This window comes from Agelaius tricolor, unplaced genomic scaffold (assembly GCF_023055355.1).
Source record: "Agelaius tricolor isolate 1412-34295 unplaced genomic scaffold, bAgeTri1.0.p SCAF_16, whole genome shotgun sequence".
NCBI classification, from domain to species: domain Eukaryota; kingdom Metazoa; phylum Chordata; class Aves; order Passeriformes; family Icteridae; genus Agelaius; species Agelaius tricolor.
The window spans coordinates 12,070,716-12,093,056 of record NW_027269276.1 but is presented as its reverse complement, the minus strand read 5'-3'; the positions used below and the strand labels follow the sequence as shown (position 1 = coordinate 12,093,056).

The 22,341-nt window shown below is 39.4% G+C and overlaps 2 protein-coding genes across 3 annotated transcripts in view; both read left to right on the top strand.

The window, feature by feature from the left end:
* The window catches only part of MYO5A (myosin VA), a 101,841-nt gene extending 95,612 nt beyond the window's left edge, over nucleotides 1–6,229 (top strand). For both annotated transcript variants that reach the window (XM_071441551.1, XM_071441552.1), the window contains exons 37-39: nucleotides 475–649; nucleotides 1,949–2,029; nucleotides 2,889–6,229. In XM_071441551.1, the coding sequence (XP_071297652.1) occupies nucleotides 475–649; nucleotides 1,949–2,029; nucleotides 2,889–3,041 (409 nt within the window). In that variant the 3' untranslated portion in view covers nucleotides 3,042–6,229. The remainder of the gene's footprint in view (nucleotides 1–474; nucleotides 650–1,948; nucleotides 2,030–2,888) is intronic.
* A 722-nt stretch (nucleotides 6,230–6,951) lies between these two features.
* The window catches only part of MYO5C (myosin VC), a 34,073-nt gene continuing 18,683 nt past the window's right edge, over nucleotides 6,952–22,341 (top strand). The window contains exons 1-18 of the mRNA XM_071441549.1: nucleotides 6,952–7,088; nucleotides 10,047–10,157; nucleotides 11,009–11,174; nucleotides 11,438–11,582; nucleotides 11,959–12,115; nucleotides 12,623–12,766; nucleotides 13,649–13,730; nucleotides 14,300–14,407; nucleotides 14,925–15,031; nucleotides 15,672–15,937; nucleotides 16,355–16,436; nucleotides 16,766–16,906; nucleotides 17,539–17,664; nucleotides 18,281–18,364; nucleotides 19,237–19,371; nucleotides 19,705–19,802; nucleotides 21,290–21,376; nucleotides 21,462–21,573. Coding sequence (XP_071297650.1) covers nucleotides 7,062–7,088; nucleotides 10,047–10,157; nucleotides 11,009–11,174; nucleotides 11,438–11,582; nucleotides 11,959–12,115; nucleotides 12,623–12,766; nucleotides 13,649–13,730; nucleotides 14,300–14,407; nucleotides 14,925–15,031; nucleotides 15,672–15,937; nucleotides 16,355–16,436; nucleotides 16,766–16,906; nucleotides 17,539–17,664; nucleotides 18,281–18,364; nucleotides 19,237–19,371; nucleotides 19,705–19,802; nucleotides 21,290–21,376; nucleotides 21,462–21,573 — 2,178 coding nt within the window. The 5' untranslated portion in view covers nucleotides 6,952–7,061. The remainder of the gene's footprint in view (nucleotides 7,089–10,046; nucleotides 10,158–11,008; nucleotides 11,175–11,437; nucleotides 11,583–11,958; nucleotides 12,116–12,622; nucleotides 12,767–13,648; nucleotides 13,731–14,299; nucleotides 14,408–14,924; nucleotides 15,032–15,671; nucleotides 15,938–16,354; nucleotides 16,437–16,765; nucleotides 16,907–17,538; nucleotides 17,665–18,280; nucleotides 18,365–19,236; nucleotides 19,372–19,704; nucleotides 19,803–21,289; nucleotides 21,377–21,461; nucleotides 21,574–22,341) is intronic.

Here is a 22,341-nt window from a genome sequence, read left to right as displayed (position 1 = left end):
TTTTTTGTATACTGGTGGTGCAGAGGATGCCTCTTTATTTGCTGCATCCTGAGGTAAAGCCATCTGAATCATCTCCTGCATTTCACATCACTTGTTCAATGGATTTTACTGGCATATGTCAGGAAATTTAGCCAGGGCATTCCAGTCCCTCAAGTTACATCCCAAAGCCTCACTGTACTTTAACATGGACAAAATCTCTCATTTGCCTTTCTTCTTGTCACATTCATGCAATTAACAGCAACAGAAACAAATGGGAAAGACTAGTTAGTGGAAATCTTTGACCATAGTTTCTAACTGTTATGAAAGTCAAAATTCCTGCCTTAATTGAAAGAAAACAGTGTGAAGACAAAATAACAAGACAGAAAAACACATAAGGACAAAGAAAAGCAGCACTGGGAAAGGGAAATGGCACATGCTTTCCATTTATCCCTAATCAGGCATTAATATTCTTGATGTTCTTACCTCTTTGTACAGATACAATGTGAGTCAACTGGAAGAATGGCTACGTGATAAAAATTTGATGAATAGTGGGGCTAAGGAAACCCTGGAACCCCTCATCCAGGCTGCACAGTTGTTGCAAGTAAAAAAGAAAACAGATGAAGATGCAGAAGCCATATGTTCAATGTGCAATGCACTGACCACTGCCCAGGTGAGCAAATCCTCATTGTCTGTCCTGCTGTCCCTCCTGATCAGCTCTCAGCAGCCAGCACTGCTGTCACTCATGAATTGGAGGTTTTTTACTTTGTTTTGCTAAAACAGATTAAGTTGGAGGGGTGAAAAAAGGACCAGACCCTTTTGAGTCTGATGTTTGAGATAAGTTTTGGACAAATGAGAGGAAGCTCAATAGATTGTGCAGGGTGCAGTGTTGTACAGTCTCTGTTTTTGGAAATCCTTAGAGAAAAGTCGTCATTGAAAGACATCTCTGTACTCCAGACAGCTCTGCCTAGGGTAGCAGGAATTGATCTTCCTGCCATCAGAGTTGGTATCCAGCCAAGTTGATGGACAATTCAAACAGAGCTGTTGTCTGTGAGTCTGCAAACGAGAGTGTGAAGTTACTGTACCCATTAGCCTCAAAGGCTGAACCAAGTGGGTCTCAGTAAACAGACTCCTATTTACGAAAGCTCAGATTTTGTACAGATCTGTTGCCCTTCTTTTTCAAACCATGCTACATTTGCATAGAACTTGACCAGGAATAAATGGACCCAAGCATCTTTGATGCTTACTGAACAATTCTCACCAGGAAAAGGAAGAAATTTCCCTGGTTTCTTTCACTGTTGTGTCAGCACTAGCAGTTGCATTAATAAAGCCATTTTGATTTATTAATTCACATTACTGCAAAATCACTTCATTTTCTACTGAATAAGAAGGTAGAATTCCATGTGCTGCATTTTAACTTTTAAACAAAATGTTTTGGCTTTTTAATGAAGGGAAGGGTAAAAAAACAAAGAGAATTTTTAATAGGTTTTTTCACCCATATTATTATTTAAGGTCTTTGTTATGTAATTCTTTCCTTTGGTGGTTTTAGCCCTGTTTTTAGAGAAATAGCTCACTCTCTTGAAAAACAGAAGTTGTAAGACTACAGGAGGTCATGACTACAGGGTAAAAATTAGAGCGAGAAATACATCATGTTTTTGGGGGTGCTAGGAACACAGTCAGTGACTTCTCATGTGATTTTTCCATCATTTGGTATTTTCATCACATATGTAGAAGTTTTGGTTTCTACCTCCAAAGAGCATATGTTCTGAAGGAGGCAGTCATTTAACATAGCATTGAGCAGGGTGATGGAATTCTGCATTAATCAATAAAGCAGAAAAACAACAGATAGTTGAAAATAACTTTCTTTTTTTAAATAGCTAATTTTAAAATTATACTAATCATGGTATAATCATGGATGCATCTGTTGATTGATCAGTAACATGTACCTGAAAGTGATTGTTGTTCTTCACAGATTGTAAAAGTCCTGAATTTGTATACTCCAGTTAATGAATTTGAAGAGAGAGTCTTGGTGTCATTTATACGTACAATACAGGTATGTCTGTCTGTCTTTATCTAACTTGGAACTATTTCCAAGCAAACCTCTGATCAGCCAAAATTGTTTGCATTCTGAAATACATTCAGGAACATGAAAACTGTGCTTTTTAGCTATCATAGTTTAACAGCATTGAAAAGGCAATGTCAGCCTTAAAATTTAAGCAGTCAGAAGTTCCTGCCTCCATACTTAGATGAAAGTGTTGGTTTCCCTGTCACTATGTATGAGGTTTTCAGGTGAGGGGTTTTTGTGCTTATTCATCTTTGTGTATGTAAGCTCACTTCTGTGACAACTTTTCAAGCAGTAAGATTTAGATATGCAAATTTATCCAGACCTGTGCCTGAATGTGAAGTTCTGTGCTTTGAAAATTAAGGCCTGTATCCATACTAAGTTCTTAATTTACCCCTTCTATTTTTGTATATATATTGGTGAAAGTGAAAAGTTTTGAAAACCCCAAAGAGAAGCAGCCAGTAGAGCAAAACTAAAGAAACAAATGTGAACTTTCTGATCTATTAGAAATTGAATTACAGTATAGCATGATAAGGGAGATTGGGAAGGTACAACTGAGATAAAGCAGTAATTCCACTTACTGAAAAGATGGTTACCAGATACTGGGCAAAATCTTCCTTTTGCAGGGAATTTAAATATTCCCAGATTTCACTGTAAGGGGGAGATGTGCAGAAGTGAAGCAGATCACAGTAACTACAGTGTGAAGTCCCAGCTGGTGTAAATGTGTCAGCTCAGTTTAGCACAGAGTGTGTTTGCACACACACATCTGTAAGCACAGATCAGCTCTGTAAGGTGCTTCTTCCCAGTCAGCTAGCTAAATGCTGATGTGATCACTCTCTTATCTTTGCAGGTGCGTCTGCGGGACAGGAAGGACTCTCCTCAGTTGCTCATGGATGCCAAACACATCTTCCCTGTTACTTTCCCCTTCAATCCATCCTCTCTGGCTTTAGAAACCATTCAGATCCCAGCCAGTTTGGGCCTGGGCTTCATATCACGCGTGTGATCCCCAGGATGTCCCGTCAGTGTTAGATGGAGAACCAGTTGCCTGATGTCTGTACCTGTTCAAACGTAGTGAGCCACTAAACCCACGTTTTTCTGAACAAAAGCCTGTCTAAGCCCAGGTGTGTAGTTAAGGTAGCTGGGAACTGCACAGCAGCACCACAGGCTGAAGGCTCATAGAAAGATGTGCATTTGTGCTCATTGGTCGCTGCATTGATGTGGACATCACTGATTTGTACATGTCCAGAGTATGGAAATCGGGCTTGGACAAAAATTGTGTCTTCAGCTGTCTAGAGACATTTTTAGATCTTTAGTAACATATTTAAATAGTGTAAATTAAAATCCATATGTAATCTTCTCATAGGTGGGGACCAATAGGGACAGTCACAGTCCTGGACATGGAAGACTTGAAAGTAAGGCATTTTGTAGTAGAATACACAGTCACGTGGGAGCCTGTTACATTTAATTTGTAAAAACGGAATGGAAGAACACAAACTGGCAATATATCAAGTTATTTCTTAAACCACTTCCTCATTTATGTCAGTTTGACATAAATTGTAGTGATAAGTCCTATAGCTCACTATATGCTGTAACTTAGGTGTTTATTTGTTAGAACTGTGGTTTACCAAGCAAACTAAATCGCTGCTGCATATTCTGTTGTTTTAAATGTATGACAGTATCATACTAAGCACTAAAAATAAGATACTTCATTTTTTTGTTGTCAACCTTACTTACAGTCTGTTGCAGTCTGTTATTTTAACTGGAATTTTGCACATTGTATCAAGTAACACCTGTAGAGGAAAATGGTAACTAAGCACAAGTAGCACACTGGAAATTACACATTTAGTTATTTTTAAAAGTAGTTAGCTAAAAATACAGAATCTTGAAGCAAACGATCAGAAGTCAGTAATGATTTTAGTATTTATTTAGGTTATAGAGTCTGTCTAATGTTGTTCTTTGTTTGTAGACCCCAGAGATGACAATGTGTATTTTAAGTATAATCTCTTGGTTTTATGCCACTTAAAAAAAAATAATAACAACAGAGAAAAGTCTTCTTTCACACTGGAATATGAGAGGACAAACTTTAATAGAAAATTTCTGCAGTAGCCCAAGGCTCTCGTTCTTAGAAAGGTTGACTAACAAGAAAGTTAAGTAGGTTTTGACTATGATGCTGTCACTTGACTATGATTCATGCTGATTTAATGGTTGGAAATCAGAGTGCATAATGAGAAACTGAGTTACTTTGAATGTTGCACATTTTACTGGAAAGATTCTTCTGTCTCACACATCTTGGATCTGCTATAAAAAACTCACATTTCACAATGTGAGGCATATTGGAGCGTGGAGGCCTCGTGTAAGGTTCCAGTTCTGTAGTGGATGGCTCAAACATAGATGTAAAAATAAAGCCACACACGTTGCTCAGTTGCGTTGTGCAATATTTTTAATGTATTATAATAATCTGCATCTTAGTGTTAACGTTAATTTATTTTACAATATTGGTAAATAACCTAGAGGTACACTATTAGACTGTTTGGTGCTCCTCTGTTTGCCTGCAAATTCACAGAGAAAAGATTTGCTGTTAAGCAGACTGAAACATTTCAGTTTTGTTTTACTTGAAAGGCAGACGTGCTGTTTGTATGGTTGCTAAAATTGGAAATAAAGACAACATAAACTTTCTCAGAATCATTTGAAGATGCTCCTATCATCTTGTATTCAAATGTCCCACAATACATTTGATGGATCATGCCAGTACTTCCAAGAATTGATACTGCATTGTGAAAGAGTTCTGAATGATCTTTGCTAAATGATTGAGGTTCTCCTCTGCACCAAATACCAAACACTCCTTTTTCAAAGGTTACTTGATTTGTGAGATTCTGGCTGCTGTGAAGTGGCTGCAAATAAGGTGTAAGGTCGTTTTCAGACTGTCAGGTACTGTACTTGTGAGAATGTAATGGCAAAGCCTTCGCATCCAGTAACAGGGTTAGGAAAGAAAACACTTGAGAACATGCTGACCTCCCAATTTTTTTTTCCTATTGAAAAACAAACAATTGGCATTACAGTATGTTCATACTGTAGATCAGGAAATGCATCCACTACTTAAGCGTTAGTGTTTAAAATGTATGCCTCAATGTATTTTTTGTTTATTTTTGAAGTTTGTTTACCTGTAAAAAGCCTTATTGTATCGTTTCCTTAAAAAAAAGTAGTGTCTAGTAATTTATAGGTATCATCCTTTAACTCAGTGGTTGGACTGGTATTACTTTTATATCACATTAAAAGTATATGCTGCTTGACATGTTTTAAAGGAAAATATTTTTGAGTTGGAATAGATGTGTAGTTGGTAATTCATCTAACATTTTACATGGCAGTATTTTACATGCACTTTTCAGAAGTAAAATTTTAGTGTGAGTGTATAATATAACTTTCACCTTAGGACTAAAATCTCTTTAACCATGGAATATAATGCAGAATTATTTTAAAAACTTTTTTTTTTCCTTTGAATCATTGTTATGCTCTTTTAATGTGGACATATCTTTTATATTTTAATTTATTATCTATTGAGATGATAGATTTTATCAGATGCTGGAAAAATACTTGTCAATGACCCCTTAGAAATATATACAGTTATTCTACAGATTTTGCACAATAATTACCTCATTCAGTTTGGTGTATTTTTATTCCAGTGATCATTTTATTCTGACGTTTAGGACACAGTCTTCTATCCAAATTTTGAAAAATAGCTTCTCACACTTCAGACTGGGATGGAACATAAAAGTGCTTAAGTCAGTTAACTGAGATTAATCTATTACAGGAAAAAGTAGCATCACTTCATTGAAAGTGGATTGATATCCAGCAACATTTGTTCCCAACTTGGAAACACCAGCAATTGCAATTTGAAGGTCTATATGTAATTTGTGATTTAAACTGAACACATTTCAAATACCATACTAAAACTATGAGTAAACACTTGGGTTTTTTAAGATGCTGATACTTCATGCGATGAGGAAAAGCCTTTAAACATAGGTTTTCACTTGATGCCACTACAGTACATAGATGAAAAACAAAACATTGTCAGAATTACCTGAGCTCTGATCTGTTGTAGTGTCTGATGTTGTACTTAGTAAATGTATGCATCATAAAAACTGTAGCCTAATAGCTATCACTGGAAAATGTCCAAATAAAAGTACAACTGTACAGTTTGTTTCAGGGTGTTTTTGGTTGGTTGGTGGCTTGTGAGCTGTGTGCTGGCATAGACCTCAGCTGGTCACAGGTTTCCCTCTGCCTCCATGGCAGGCTTGGTGTTGACTGCCAAGGGAGTTGGTTAAAATCTGAGGATGTGTAAATACACACCCAGATAGCAGCAGTGTGCCATAAACTGCTGTACTTATGGGAGAATGCTTTGTTCAACATAACCCAGTTCTGGTTAGGGTGTTTTGTCATCTAATATTAACTGTTCCTGAAATAAAATTTGAGTAACTGCACTAAAACATTCCCTTGTGTGCTATGGAAGCTCCTCATGTCAGGTGGGGAGGGCTGGTGGGTCTTGGCATGTATCCACCTGCTAAAACACAGCACTGTGAGGTTATTCAAGTCTTCTTCCTCATAAAGAATATTCAACTGTAGCACCTTGTCAGCGCTTTAAACCTACTGCATGCACTCAGGGTTGTTAATTTTTATCTTATTCTGAGCTTGTCATAGAAATTCCTTTACAGCGCTTTTCGGGCCGTGATTAATGTTTCTGTTGGTTTTCTCCGCTGGGTCAGGACTGCTCCCCGGGGACCCTCTGGCAGCCGCAGTGTCCATCACTCCGGGTCCCTAAAGGTGTGTCCGAGGTGTGCCAGCACGGTGAGTGGGGGCACGGACAGAGCCGGGATCCCGCTGCCCGTGCCGGCTGCCGGGCCCAGCGGGCAGGGCCGGGGCCGGGCGGGGAGCGCCGAGCGGGGCAGGGCCGCTCCCCACGCCCCGGGGCGGGGGCCGGGCCGGGCCGCGGCACCTGCGGGACCGGGCAGCCGCGGCTTGTGCCCCGATGGCGCTGGCCGAGCTCTACACGCAGGTGAGCGGGGCTGGGGAACGGCAAGGGGCCGGGAGGGTTCCGCCGGAGCCGGGCTGGGGCTGGGAAGGGCCCAGGGCAAGGGGCCGGGAGGGTTTCGCCGGAGCCGGGCTGGGCAAGGGCTCAGGGCAAGGGGCCGTGCGGGCTCCGCCGGCCGTTTCGCGGGCTGGGGCTGGGCAAGAGCCCAGGGCAAGGGGCTGGGGCTGGGGCTGTGAAGGGCTCAGGGCAAGGGGCCGTGCGGGCTGTGCCGGAGCGGGGCTGGGGAAGGGCTCAGGGGAAGGGGCCGTGCCGGAGCGCTTGGTGCCCGCTGGCGGTGGGCACAGCGCGGAGCCGCCCGTGCGGGACAGCGCACCACGGGGAGGGAGACACTTCTCTTTGAGAAAAACACTCCTTTAGTGAGAGTCTCGGCCTCCGGGAGCAGGTCTCGCTGCTCCAGCCAGCGATTAGGCGGCGTGAAGGTTTAACTGCCCTTCCCTGGGCGCTCAGGCTCGGAGCGCCGCGCTTTCTGTTGGGCAAATATTGAATGTGTGCGGCAGAGCTTGGCCCTAAAGCAAAGATTCTTCCTCCTTAATGCGCCCGCTGAAACTTTTGCACAACTTTTCCCTCTTCTCCTGTAGTCACCGGAGCGTTGTGACGTATCGTTTGTTTGCTTAGCTTTAAATAACAAACCAACAGGGGTATGTTGGTGATTTAGTGAGCCTGTCCCTCATCTATGGCAGCAGCAGCTGCTCCCATGGAGCTGCAGGGCTGGTGGGTCCCGCTGCCGCTGCTGCCGCGCTCGGAGCCGCTGGGAGAAGGAGCGTGGATTTTTTTTCCCAGGAATGCTGGACAGGTGAAGGGGGGAAGGAGTGCGGGTGTAACCTGACACGGAAATGAGCAAACTCCCGTCTGTTTACCTGCGAGGCAGGGTTTGGAGACAGCCAGCTCTCTAGGCTGGGTGCATTTGCCAGTGGAGGCTCCTGCAACTCCAGGGGCCTTTCCTGAAGAATCAGTGCTTTTATCACATTCTTCTCCCTCCCTTTCTCGTCCTTGACCTAGTGCAGCTCATTTTCTTGCATGGGAAAACACTGTGTGCCCCGGAGGCTGTTTGGTGGTGATATTCTAACTCACAAAGAATAACAGCAAACAAAGAATTCAGTTTAACAAGCATTATTTGTAAGCCAGGAGGAGATCAGCATAGTGAAGGAATGATACAAATAACAATTTATAGTTGGATAAACATGGAAAACTCAAATGTAAAGCTAAATTAGCTATGTCTTTCATGTGGCTATTAAATAGATACTTGAGGAGCTGGGCCTTTGGTCCCCTTGGTCAGATAGATGAGAACATTGCCATTACAGTTGTTCGGGGTTGTTTAGAAAATGTCTTTGTGATTTTGGATATTGTGTGAAAAATGCTATCATGCTGAGAGCATCAGCCAAGAGGTGTCATGGCAGCAGCTGAGGTTCCCATGGTTGTTCATCCCCTGATGAGCACCAGGGTGGTGTGTGGCTCACTAGAAAGGTCAATGTCTCTCCTTGGAGATACTGAAAACTCAGCTGAGCAGCACAGGGTAATTCACAGGACATTCTTGTGCAAGTCCCTCCTACTCTAAATTGTTTGGTGTTGATCCTTGGGGGTTAGAATTAAAGCAGCTACAGCTGTGCAGTGCAGCTTGCCTCTGCAGGCACCCACCATGGTCCAGGGGGGTTCTTGGGGCAGAGACACTCATGTTCTGAGGATCTGCTGGAGCTTCCAAGGCTCCTTCCAAACTGGAGAAGAAAAAAGTAGTTTGTGACAAAACCAACAGTTGCGGCACCAAAAGGAAAGGGAATACAAGTCCCCAAGGGATCTGTGGGTCTGCTCACATTTCATGAAATGGTGACTTAATGTTAATTTTTCAAGTAAGCAGCTGCAGCAGTTCTCACAGGTTTATTTAAGCAGCTTGTTTCAACTGGCCATGAATATAGCTAGGGTAAGGGAATTAAGGGAAGGGTTCTGGCTATCAGAACAGAAAGATGCTGGAAGAGTTTACATTATAGTTTCTTGTGTGAGTAGAGACAACAATGTCATTTTGTCAAACCCTGTCAGGATGAGAAGGACACACTCCACATCACTAAAGTAATTCCCTACTCCTGAGGTTTCCAGCTGTGTTATGTCCTTTTAAGGAATGTTGTTTCCCATAGATTCTCAGGTAGAGCATTTAAAGAAGTTGCTTTTGCTTCTGCATTTTAACTTCAGCATAGGAGAACTAAATGGTTCAAACAGCATAACTTACATTCAATTTTTTTGTTTTCAAATATCTATGCTTCAGTAGGTTACAGATACCTTGCTGGGATGGAGCTAAAGTATGCCAGTTGATTGCTTGTAAAGAAAGAACCAGCCAGTAGTCTTTGAAGTTTGTCCTAGAGCAGGGATAGATGTTTGGAGGTTGCACTTCAGTCCCATTAAAAGAAAGGGAACTGTGCAATCTTTCTTAGGTATGACAATGTGCCTCTGGCAGAATGCATTCTGATTTCAGTGTTCTGTACTTGAATTCAGGGGAGTGATTGTCCATACCTGATTGTCTGAATTCTGGTAATGAGATGCTTTCTCTGGTACTTGCTTATTTGAACCCTCCTAGAAACAACGTGTCCCCTTTAAGTGTGTTTTATTCTTTGTTAAGTGTTACAGGATTTGAAGAGCCTGGCAACAGTCTGGCCCTTGCTCACCTTCCTGCATGCTGTGTTGTTCTGCAGACTCTGCTCTGAACAGGAGCAGAATATGCATGTCTGAAATTAATGAGTCTGCTTTCTTTTTTTATTCTTTCATGAAAAAGAACAAAACCGCAAAAAAAAAAAAAAATCCTGCTGTACAGAGCTAATAGTAAACCCCAAAAGTCCTGGAATGGGGTTGCACTTGATGTTTGAAAGGTATTTTTTAATGCTAGCCTGGTATTATGATAGTAGCTAAGCTAACTATTGTCTTGTTTTTCTGTTACAGTACAATAGGGTTTGGATACCTGATAATGAAGAAGTTTGGCAGTCTGCAGAAATCACAAAAAACTACAAAGCTGGAGACAGTTTTCTCCATTTACAATTAGAAGATGGAACTGTAAGGAGAAAGGCCTGAATTATTGTGGGGTTTGCTGAGATATGTTTATGTAGAAACATAACACTCACCATTATGGGATCTAAATAACATATACACATTTCTCTTTTTCATCATATTGAAATTGGTACAGTACACACCTGCTGCCCAAAATATGAGCAGTGCAATTCTACAGTCTGTAGACATTAGCATGGAGAACATACCTCAGAGATTGCTTTGGAGACAAGCCCTGAAACTCATCCTAAACTGAAGTGAAAATCAGAAGTGCAGGACAGGCATAGTTCGCTCTCACAAAGCCAGCTTTTTGCTTTTTTAGTTGGTTTGTGTAAGATTGTTAATTTTAGTATCTAAGTTCTTTACAGATTTAATACTTTGAAAGCATTTCTGTATTTCTGCATTCCTGTTCCATAAAGATAAATACTAAAGGTATGATTAAATGGATTTGTTGAAAGAAACAGAAGTGAGTTTTAAACTTTCTGTAAGGAAAACTGAGGTGTTGCAAGTAAGGACAGTTATAGAGCTGACTTGAGTTCTGACCAGGTCTTTACTTTCTTTCATTTGCAGCTGATCTATTATTCTCATCTGTCCTTGAAATGTGCCTGTTTGTAGAGAGCTGAACATGTCAATTTTTTACAGATTTCAATACAAAATATTGTAAATAAAGAGAATGAGGCTTTTTTTTTCATAAGCAATGAACAGCTCCAATTCCCCCAAGTTCAGTGGGGTGTATGGAACAATGAAATAGAAGATCAGACAGGGCTCCATCAACTCTATAACTTCATGTAAATGTAGAAGATTTGTATTTATGCAAACATAATGCATTTTATGACATTTCAAGTAATTTTTGTTGACAGGACCTGAGTTACCCTGTTGATCCAGCTGCTTTGCCACCACTACGAAATCCTGACATACTTGTTGGTGAAAATGATCTCACTGCCCTCAGTTACCTGCATGAACCAGCTGTTCTACACAACCTTAAAATTCGTTTTGTGGAGTCTAAGCTTATCTACACATATAGTGGTAAGCTAAGTGAAATGAAGAGGTTTTTAAAAATCTTTTTTAAAAAGTATTAATCTTGATTCAGTTTGCAACATGATGTGTGTACTGTTTTCCTAAAATGTATTTTAACTCATGTTAACTGGTTTTATATGTGAGTGTATTGTTTGTTCATCAGCATATTCTACCTAGAAAATATTGCTACTTTGTATTATTTCAGCTGCCAAAACCAGGCATTTCATTTAACTAACCTGTGTTTTATTTTTGTTTTGTACACTTTGCTGCAGGGATAATTCTGGTTGCAATAAACCCCTATAAGCAGCTGCCAATATATGGAGATGCCATTATCCATGCCTATAGTGGGCAAAACATGGGGGACATGGATCCACACATATTTGCTGTGGCAGAAGAAGCATACAAGCAAATGGCAAGGTACAGTATGTTATTTAATGTCCATAAATAACTCTTGAAGTCTAGTGGCACTGTTAATTGTCATTTAATTTTACTGGCTATTAGGAATACCTTTGAACACATAGCTTAATTAGAGGAGAAGGAATTCCTTAACCAGCTGGGGAACTTCTAGAACCAAAACTGTTTTCATCCTTGATGAGGGGTAAAACTTAGTGAATAGCAATGACATCAACCTAGAGGTTACAGCTGAGGAGGAGAAAGAGAAGAATAGATGTAAGATGGAACTGATGTATAAGACTTGGGCACAGCTGTGATTTCAAACATTGTGTTTAATTCCTACATTTATACATGCCCTTTAGACATGTCTGACATAAACTGTCTGATTATTTGGTTTTAGAAATAACAAGAATCAGTCCATTATAGTCAGCGGAGAATCAGGAGCTGGAAAGACTGTGTCTGCAAGGTATACCATGAGATACTTTGCCACTGTGAGTAAGTCAAGCAGCAATGCTCACGTGGAGGATAAAGTACTGGCATCCAATCCAATAACTGAGGTAAGTTTGGGGGAATGCCTGTCAAGTCTGTACTCATCAAGGGAAGAATTCTGAGAGCTTCTGGGAAATTTTGTTTGAAATCTTTAGGGATGCTTCATCTGTCTAAGTTGGGTATTTAAATTTGAATTTTAGCCTCTGAATGTTACTGATGGAGAGAGGTGCTCAGCCTCAGGAACACCTGGTCCTGTCTGATTTACCAGTGGCCCTTTGGAGGTGCTAGTTTGCCTAATTAGATGATGATGTAACAATATTGAACAAGTTGATTGGTTTTATTACTTGGACCCTTATGCTGGAAAAGTATACTTTGTCTGATTTTCAGTTTATGTAGTATTTTACTATTTGATTTGAGGCTTGTCAAAATATAAGTAACAGAGTTCAGTGCTTGAGCAGAGATTGATCCCTGAGCACCTTTGATTTTAGAAACTTGTAGTTGACTCAAGTTTTGACAAAGTAATTCTTATGAGAGACATGAGTAAATCAAATTGTAAAAGTTTATAATTGTTGTAGGCTGTGGGCAATGCGAAAACCACACGGAATGATAACAGCAGTCGATTTGGGAAATACACTGAAATCAGTTTTGATCAGAGTTACCAAATCATTGGAGCTAACATGAGAACATACCTGCTTGAGAAATCCAGAGTTGTATTTCAGGTGGGTAAAATAAAGTCTAAAATAGTCAAGGTCACTGATGCACTGTACTAGTTCTATATTGAAAATATTATGTGAAGTTCTGAAGAGTGTATCCAGTCAGCAATTGATTTATTTTTTGACAGAAGCTAATATTATTTATGATAAGTTACTTTATTCCATGTTCTTCCTTTTGTTAAGTGACGAATGCTTCTCAGGGAGAATTCCCTGAAATAACTGCAAATCTGGTACTTGTGGTTGCAACAGTAACCGAAATCAATTGTATCTGGAAAGGAACAGCATATACGGGGCAGAGAGAGTCTGAGTGAAAAAATGGCTGAAAATTTATAAGGCCAAGGCTTATTTCATGTGACTCACTTCAATGTCATGGCTTATGATAATATACTAAAGAAGGTATTTAATTTTATAAAATGGTTTTTACAAAGGTTTCTTTTTTAGTAGTATTGTAACTTTGTAAGTACACTGAAAAATACTTCTGGATATCTTCTGCCCTGCGGGATGGTTTGGAAATGGAGAGATTTTTGAGTTCCCACAGGGCAGTGTTTCAGCTGACACTCCTACACATCTTTTTGTTACAACATTTGACAGTTCTTGTTAGTAGATGGTTGTTCAAGCTGAAGAACTTATTAACATCCTTGGGGAAAGAACTATGCATATTGGCAGTGGAAATAAAGTATACTTGAATGTATCACTTTCAAAGCTCTTGCTAAGATGGACCATTTGAATAATAAACAATGTCATTGCTAACCTATGTTGCAGCAGAATTTAGCCTTCAGTTGTCATTATCACTTTACAGTATGTTGAATATCAGGTGTTTTTCAGTTTGTTTCTTCATTTTGTTGTTAATTTTTTTCCTGTGGTGTTGCTCTTTGCTTTATTTTACAGTCAGAAAATGAAAGGAACTACCATATATTTTATCAGTTGTGTGCATCTGCTATGCAACCTGAATATGAACATCTTAAATTGGGTAGGTCTCAAGAAAATAACCTGCTCTTCAGTTTTGCAGTGCAGCATTTTAAGGCTTGGTTTTCAAGTGTTAGGATGTTTAGTACATTACAGCATAAATCTCACAGCCTTAAAACAGGACCTGCATTTTAAAGTCACTTAGCTGTTATTCCTGCTGGTTTTGGACTTGGTAGCAAATCCCTGGAAACTCAGATAGTGCACCATCAAGTACCTGAGTGTCTTTGGAAATCTTATTTCTTACTTTCTGTAGTGACAGATGCTATGACAGCTTAGGGAATTGATTCATTTATCTACAGAGAAGCTGGGAGAAGCAGATTTTAGGTGTATGTTTACACAGTCTCCATTCCAGTTTGTTTATTAGGATTTCTAGGAATTACGGATACTGATTTGTGTCAGCTTAACTGAGCTGGGCACATGGATTTCCCTCAGAAAAAAGAGGACCTCCACCTTGTCACTGAAACATTGTCATCTACAGCATCTTTAGGTTTTTTGTGTTACCAAAGCTTTAACAAGTAGTTCTCCCCAGTCCCTAATTTTTGCAGAATTACAAGACTTGCTTCTTTTCTACAGGGAGTGCAGAAGAATTTAACTACACACGAATGGGTGGCAGCACTGTAATAGAAGGGGTTGATGACAGAGCAAATATGGTGGAGACTCAGAAGACATTTGCCTTACTCGGTAAATTCTCGGGGACACATTTTCAGTAGATTTTTTTTCCTGAAATGGGCAAAGGTTTATTGTTTCTGAAATATCCAGAATGTTAGTAGTAATTACCAAAATAGATTTTTTACAGCTTGTCCATTGTGGTTGGTCTGTATTTGAAGTGCTGGGTAGGAGCAATTAGCAACTGGTGTTAATTGTTACTGGTCAGAAGCATTGAGGGCTGGAGTCTTCTTGGCCATAAACTAACATGCTGTGGCAGAAGTGGAATTGGAAGCTTCTTTGCCCCAATAAAAGCTTATGTAAAAGCTAAACCAGACTTGAGCTGGCACTTGGGGAGGTACAGGAACTTATGCCCAATCTATCATCAGATCAGACAGGCAGAAAATTGGCAGAACCAAGGATTTGCATCCTACTCTGCAGAGATGCTGTACAATTCTTGGCTGCACAACAAAGCAAGTAACCCAGCATTGTTCTGCTTTAATTAATTGTACTGTTTCTGTGTACTACAAATAATCAAGGAATGTTTTTTTAGGTCTGAAGAGGGATTTTCAGATGGATGTTTTTAAAATGCTGGCAGCAATCCTGCACTTGGGCAATGTGGAAATAGCAGCTGTTGGAGATGAAAGATCATCCATCAGTGTAAGGAAGTTACTCACTCAGATACCAACATTTTCTATTCTATGCCAGAAGTGCTTTAGCAATAGTTTCTCTCATATCTGGGGCTCAGAGCAGCATTAAATCTGGTGTACTAAGCTTGATTGATTTCTCCATCTCCATCTGTGTGGAACAGCAGCAATGTTCACACAGATGCTGTTCTGTGCCCAGCTTCAGAAAGTCTTAACAAAAGGCAAAGTGTGGCTAAGAGTACTCCATATCCAATTGATCCACAGCTGCTGGAAAATCCATTTTGGAACTCTCTGCAGGATGCAGGAACCAGAGTATAGTGAAAGCTGCTCAGAATGTGTCCCAGCAAGCTATGCAAATCTGAAGGGCAACACCTAAAAATAGACCAAAGTAACTTTCAGTGTCTTAATCCAAAACATCTCATCCAGTCCAAGTTTTTCTCTCCTATATCAGAAGTTCTATTCAGTTCTATTTGCTTTAGCTCATCTTGCTATTTTATCAGATGAAGAAGTAAATAGAGCCCCCTGCCTATCTCAAAATAAAAATCATACTTTGGTGGCAGCAGAGCAAGCATTTCACAGTTAAAGAATTACACAGTTACAGACAGTTAAAGAATTAAAGGTACCCTAATAATATTTATTGATCTCCTTTAAAGATGGAAGATAAACACCTCAGTATATTCTGTGAGCTTCTGGATTTAAACTGTGACAAAATGGCCCGGTGGCTGTGCCACAGGAAGATTGTCACCACCTCGGAGACCGTGGTGAAGCCCATGACAAGGGCCCAGGCTGTCAACGCCAGGGATGCCCTGGCAAAGAAAATCTACTCCCATTTATTTGACTTCATTGTGGAAAGAATTAACCAAGCTCTGCAGTTCCCTGGCAAACAGCACACTTTCATTGGTGTTTTGGATATTTATGGGTAAGAATGTCTCTGGAAACAGAGTGCCTTTTTTTTGGAGTAGATAAAAAAGGCACTTTTTTGTGCTGGTAATGAATTTGGAGGGGCTTGTTTTACTAAAAGGTCATGGTCATATAAGTTCTTTAGCACCCAGATTGGTAGAAATCCTCTGCTACTATAAATACCATATTTTTTTGTGAATGAGGTTTAAATTTCGCTTCTGATATGATACTTTTAGATCTAACTCTGGATTTTTAGCTTTATTATGTCTGGTAACATTAGCTTTTAGAGAAGTTTTGAAATTCCTTAGCATCTTCATTAGTCTTACCGTTAGTTAATTGTCTTAGAAACATTAGGATGTCTCCAAAGAGTTTCAGGGATGCTGCCATTTGATTTTGATGTCAAAGGATTTTTTTTCTTACTTGAATTGTGTTTCAGATTTGAAACATTTGATGTGAACAGTTTTGAACAATTTTGTATCAATTATGCTAATGAAAAACTACAGCAGCAGTTTAACCTGGTATGTTCTTTTTTTGTTACAGTTCTTTATCTTTTTTTTTGCTTCAGGGTGGATATTAGTAAATGCTATTTGTGCTTGAGTGGTGGATATTTCTGGATAGTGGCTATCCAGTAAGAAATAAAAATATTTTATTTTTATATGTAAGCATAGCTACACATAAATATAAATGAAAATTTAGACGTTTATTTTCTTACAGACAGACATACAATATACTCCAAAATATATTTTTTTCTATCTTATGTATACAACAACTATGCACATGCAGACACTGTACTTATTTTCTCTTAATTGTAACCTTCTTTATGTTTTCAAAATTTTTGCAAATCCAGCATGTCTTTAAACTTGAACAAGAAGAATATATGAAGGAAGATATCCCATGGACTTTAATAGACTTTTATGACAACCAGCCTGTCATTGACCTTATTGAAGCTAAAATGGGAATTTTAGAACTTCTGGATGAAGAATGCTTGGTAATTTAATATTTGCTCATTAAAAAAAAAGGCAAACCAAAAACTATATAGATTTTTACAGGTGGGGCTTGTAATCCATATTTTACCCTTTTCAATGGGAAATAGAGGATTTTCTTCAGAAAAGGAACATTAATGTTTGCCCTCTGTTTGGCAATCTTGACTATAAATTACTTATTCTGTTTTCTCTTATAGCTGGATCTCAGAACTTAGCTGGAAGTAGGGCAGCAGCTGGAGCTCATCCCTGTGGGGCAGTGCAGGACTGGAGCAGGCTGGGCAGGAGCGCAGTGGGATCCTCATCCCTCATCCCCACCTCCTGCACTGGAGGCAAAGCAGCAGTCTGCTGCTGCTAGTCCTGCTCCAAGCAGGAATTTGGCCTGCTCAGTCCCCCAGGGGCTCTTCCACCAATGTTTTTTTAAATTTAGTTTGTCCACAAATCACTGCTTTTGATACAAAACATTGTGGATTAATACAAACTTCTTTCAGAAATTGATTTGCTACTGGTGGGTCTGGAGAGACAAGAGCTGGTTATCAGGCCTTGTAATTCACTGCATGCAGAGTGTTTATTGCCATCAGCAGCTCTGCTGCTCCAGCAGCCCAGGTTGTTAAAGAGATTGCCCTTCTTATTCTTACAGTTGCCTCATGGAAAAGATGAAAACTGGCTTCAAAAGCTGTATAATAATTTTGTCAATAAAAACGCACTCTTTGAAAAGCCAAGGATGTCAAACACTTCTTTCATCATTCAACACTTTGCTGATAAGGTACAGTGTAAGCAACCCAGTATTGTTCCCTGTGTTTCTAGCAGTTGCTCATTCAGAAAACAACCAAATGTAGGAAATAAGATACATTAGCCACATCTATTTGGAACTTCTATAAAAGTGATCTCCAATAGTGCTATTTGTTTATTGGTAATACTGCCTGTAACATGACATTTAAATACAAGATGTTAAGATAATGAATTTAAGAGCATAAAAATAAATCATCAAGATAAAAAAGCAGAAAAATAATAGAATGTATAAATGGAACAGTTATAGTTGTAGCTCATACACATTTTAGTCTCAGTTATTTACATTTCAGATGTATTATTCCTTTTTGCTGCCTTGATTTGAAGTCATAGAATAATGAAGAAAGGAGGAAAGAAGTTCCTAATGAAGGCAGAAGGATTTGGATTTTGGCAGTTTTTCCTGCTTCTAAATTTGCAGGATCCGTGTGTGTAATCCTGAGTTAATGGAATTGGGAAAAGCAGAGTTTCAGCCATCATGTTTGAGATTAATAAAGAGCTCTTGGCAACCACAGCTGGGAGAGTAAAAATTATTATTTTGCCAACTGTTTGTTTATGTGTTGCTGAAAAGTTAATGATTTCACGTGTTTGCACAGGTAGAATATAAATGTGAAGGATTTCTGGAAAAAAACAGAGATACAGTACACGAAGTATTGATTGAAATCTTGAAAGAGAGCAAGGTTTGTGACAAACAGTAATAATTAATCTTCTGAATACCTGATTTTACTGGAATTAATTCAGATCTGATTTTAAAATGTTTCTTCTGATATACAAATTTTTAATAGGTTGAATAAATTAATTTAGTCTTATTTTTATTAATTTATTTAATATTATAGAAGTGTGTATTTTTACCATCAAATAATATACAAAATGAAAAAAACACAGTATTCAACTTCTTCATATATATGCATTTACTTTGCTAGTTATGTTGGGGTTTTCTTTTAATATCTTCCTTCAAGAGCATTTTGTAATCCCTGTAACTGAAAAACTTTTTTTTTTCCTCCTGTAGTCATTACATGCAGCTTTGATAGGTGGTTTATCATTAACAACTGCCTTTGTTTATTCTTCAAAAGAGATTAAGAGAATGCCAGGGCAAGGAAAACATCAGGTGTCTTATGTGTGCCTGCCACTTCCCACCTGCTTGTCCCTTTGAAGTCGATAGCCTTGAGACTTCAGGATTACTCTTAAGCTGACTTCGTCTGACCTGAAAACATATTCTCAATTTAAATTGCATATTGTGAAAACACAGCCTTAAGTGCTCTTATTTTTAGCTCTGCTCTGTATTTATGTCCCTATTTGCTGATATTGAAAAAGCTTTTGCAGGCTGCTTTCACAGATGTTGAGTTCTGTGTGTGGAATATGTGAGTGCTTCACAATAGAGTCAGAATCATTGCAACTCTTTTTTCAGTTGTTGTTTGTTTGATACCCAGTTCAAAATACCTGGCCTAAGTATTGAGGGGTTTGCATCTTATGGTATAGTAAATGTAATTTTGATTAAAATGATGCTGCAGTTACACAGTGTTTAACTCTGGTTCTTTCACCACACTTTCAGTTTCATCTGTGTGCAAATTTTTTTCAAGACAGTCCAGTGTCCATCTCACCTTTCAGTTCAACTATAAACATCAAATCTGCCAGACCTGTTCTGAAATCACCCAACAAACAGCTCCGGACCACTGTGGGCAGTAAGGTACCCCACAACCCTGCTATTCTCTGGTGTTTGCACTTGCTGGGAAATGCTGGGCAGTCTGACACTGGGTTCTGACACTGTTCATGGGGCACTGTCCAGTTTTCAGGACAGCAAGAGCCACAGAGCAGTGCTCCAGGTCTGGGTATAATAGATGTGTTTATTTTATATATGGGAGGCTGTTTGGTACAGCCACAGTCTTCAATTTCCTGCATTTAAGATCTAAAACCTATTTCCCAGTGTCCAGCCAAAACCTACCAAATAACTAAAAGACCAAGATTTGACTTTTTACTGAAATATTTCATTACCAAAACTCTTATGTCTGGTATTTTCCAGTTCAGGAATTCTTTGTCTTTACTTATGGTGACACTCAATGCAACCACTCCTCATTATGTGAGATGCATAAAGCCAAATGATGAGAAGTTGCCTTTTGAGTAAGTATGTTAGCTGTGCTCAGCTGTGGTTTTCTGTATCACTGTAGTGATGTGACAGCAAGCTAAACTCTTATTGTGGAGAAACTTCCCATACAGAACATGGTTTTCCTTCCCAGATATGTGAATTTGAAAAAAATATTGTCTTCTTACAAAAATTGAATGTTTAAATATCATTATTGTTACCTTAAAAATCCTTTAACCTAATAATTTTCAAGTTAGATACTAGTGCTTGTGCATTTGTCAGAATATTTTTAGGGTAAAGGTTTTCCTCCTTTGGTTTTAGTTGATCAATATTTTGTATTGGTGTGTTGCCGTTATGCAGTATGGATTTACCCCAATTCATATTTAGAGAATAAAAGCCTCTGCCATTTTCTTTGTGAAACTCCCTGTTGTCTGCAGAAATATTTAAAATAGCTTTAGAAGTCAGAAAAGATGTGAACACTGTTGAACATAGCCCCAGATTTTCTGCCAACTTTTATGTAATTTTAATGTTTCAGTACAGTCATATGTGGCAGATAATTTTCATAATTCCTATGACCATATATAACCACTAACCTGTGAGCAGGAGTAAACTTTAATGCAGCTCTTGGTCTCTGTTTGGGCAGACCTGTGGAAGCACTCTGGTGTCAGCTATACGACTTCCAGCTGGCAGGCAGTGCACTGGCAAATGAAATTAAAGCCTTTATCATATATGAGTAGGAGGGAAGAGGCCAGCTTTGATTCTAAATTCAGTCTTTTAAGTATGTTAGCTCATTTTCTTGTAGCCAGACAAAATCTTTCCATGCAAAACACGTTACTGGTGATATTATATTGCTATCACTGCACTGAGATCTCATGATCCTGCAGTGAGGGCAGAAATAGCTTGGATAATGTAAAAATATGTCAGAATTAGACAAGAAGAGTGCACCAAGAGCTTCTGAGAGAACACTGTAGTCATCTGCCAGCCACAGGACTCTCTTGGCTAGTACTGAATTGACACTGGTGGTGGGCTCTGTGGGCATAACAGCTCTGGTCAGAGCAGGAAAGAGACTTTCCATGCCTTGTGTTTGTAATTTTGAACCCAGGTATTAATGAGCAAATCCTGGTTTATTCATAATGAATGGGATAAAAAATACCTGGAGAGTTTCTTCCTAATGGGCTGTTGAGAGGGTTTATTTCTGTGTATGTTTTGTGTTGAGAGTGGAACTATTCTTTACCACTTGCAGCTGTGAACTGTCACAGTTAATACTGAAAGGAAATAGGAATTTTAGTGAGATAGATAAATAAATAAATACAGTCTTCTTTAGTTTTGAGAAAGAAACAGAAAACCCAGATTTTTCAATAGATTTTTCTTTTTAATATATGGTATGGAGTAAGATACTATATAAGAAGCAGGCAGCTTTGTGTCCTATGAGCAGAAATACAAATCCAGTTGGTAGAATGGTTCTAATTATTACAGCATGCCAAACCCAGCAGAATGCAAAGTATAACACTGCTTTTTTTTTTAGGTTTGATTCCAAGAGAGTTGCTCAGCAGCTGCGAGCATGTGGTGTTTTGGAAACGATTCGAATTAGTGCACAGAGCTACCCATCCAGGTAGGGATAGCAGTGAGCCCCCCTGTGCCAAAAAACACCTACTTGTCTGTTCATGAAATTAATTTGTTAACTTCTAATTTTCCAGGTGGACTTACATTGAGTTTTTCAGCCGTTACAGCATTCTTATGACACAGCAGGAGCTCTCCATAAATGACAAGAAACAGATTTGCAAGACTGTTTTGCAGAGGCTGATCCAGGTAGGTTTGTCTGCACCAGCCAATAGATGTATTACAGCATCTATGAGTAATAAAAGGTCTCTTTTGTCAAGGGTAGTATCTCTCCTCAGGCAGGAAAGGTATTTACATTATTGCTGGTTTTCCTGATTTACTGTGCTGTACACAGGCTTGTGGGTCAGTAACCTTGTGCTGTGACAGTCATGATGTGGCCATAGACAGAGAATTTAACCACTCTGTGATTAATATTGTCACTTGCAAAATGGAAGAGATCCTGCATTTATAAACCAGTAAACAGTAAATGGTATACATTTGTCAAGTATTACAAGCACAAGATGGGTTTCAATGGTGGAATGCAGCTTATTGAAGAGCTGTTCAAAAATTTGCTATTTTGCACATTGCTTCTATTTGTTAGGTGAGCCTGTGGTGGTGAGGCTGGTCCTGGTCAAGCCAGCATGCCAGGACTGAGCTCAGATTCAGGGATGTGTGACACCAAACACAGACACTCTTGCTGAGTAGCTCTGGCACAGGCCAAGGGGGAGAGCTGGAACCTAAAAGCAGCCTCACCCCAAGTTTTTCTCGCACAGCTCACTGGTTCTAGGCTAGAAATGTGCATCAAAAGGTGCTGCTGAGCCCATGGAACCAGACCTGTAGGAGGAGGTCAGGAGGTTGCTTTTAAGGCCTTGATGATAAGTCCAGAGCCTCCCTTTAATTTTAGATCATGAGTGTACAACTTTTGATGTTGTTCTCTGTGTCTTTCCTGCTAAGTGGGTTTTCCCCCCTACATACTCC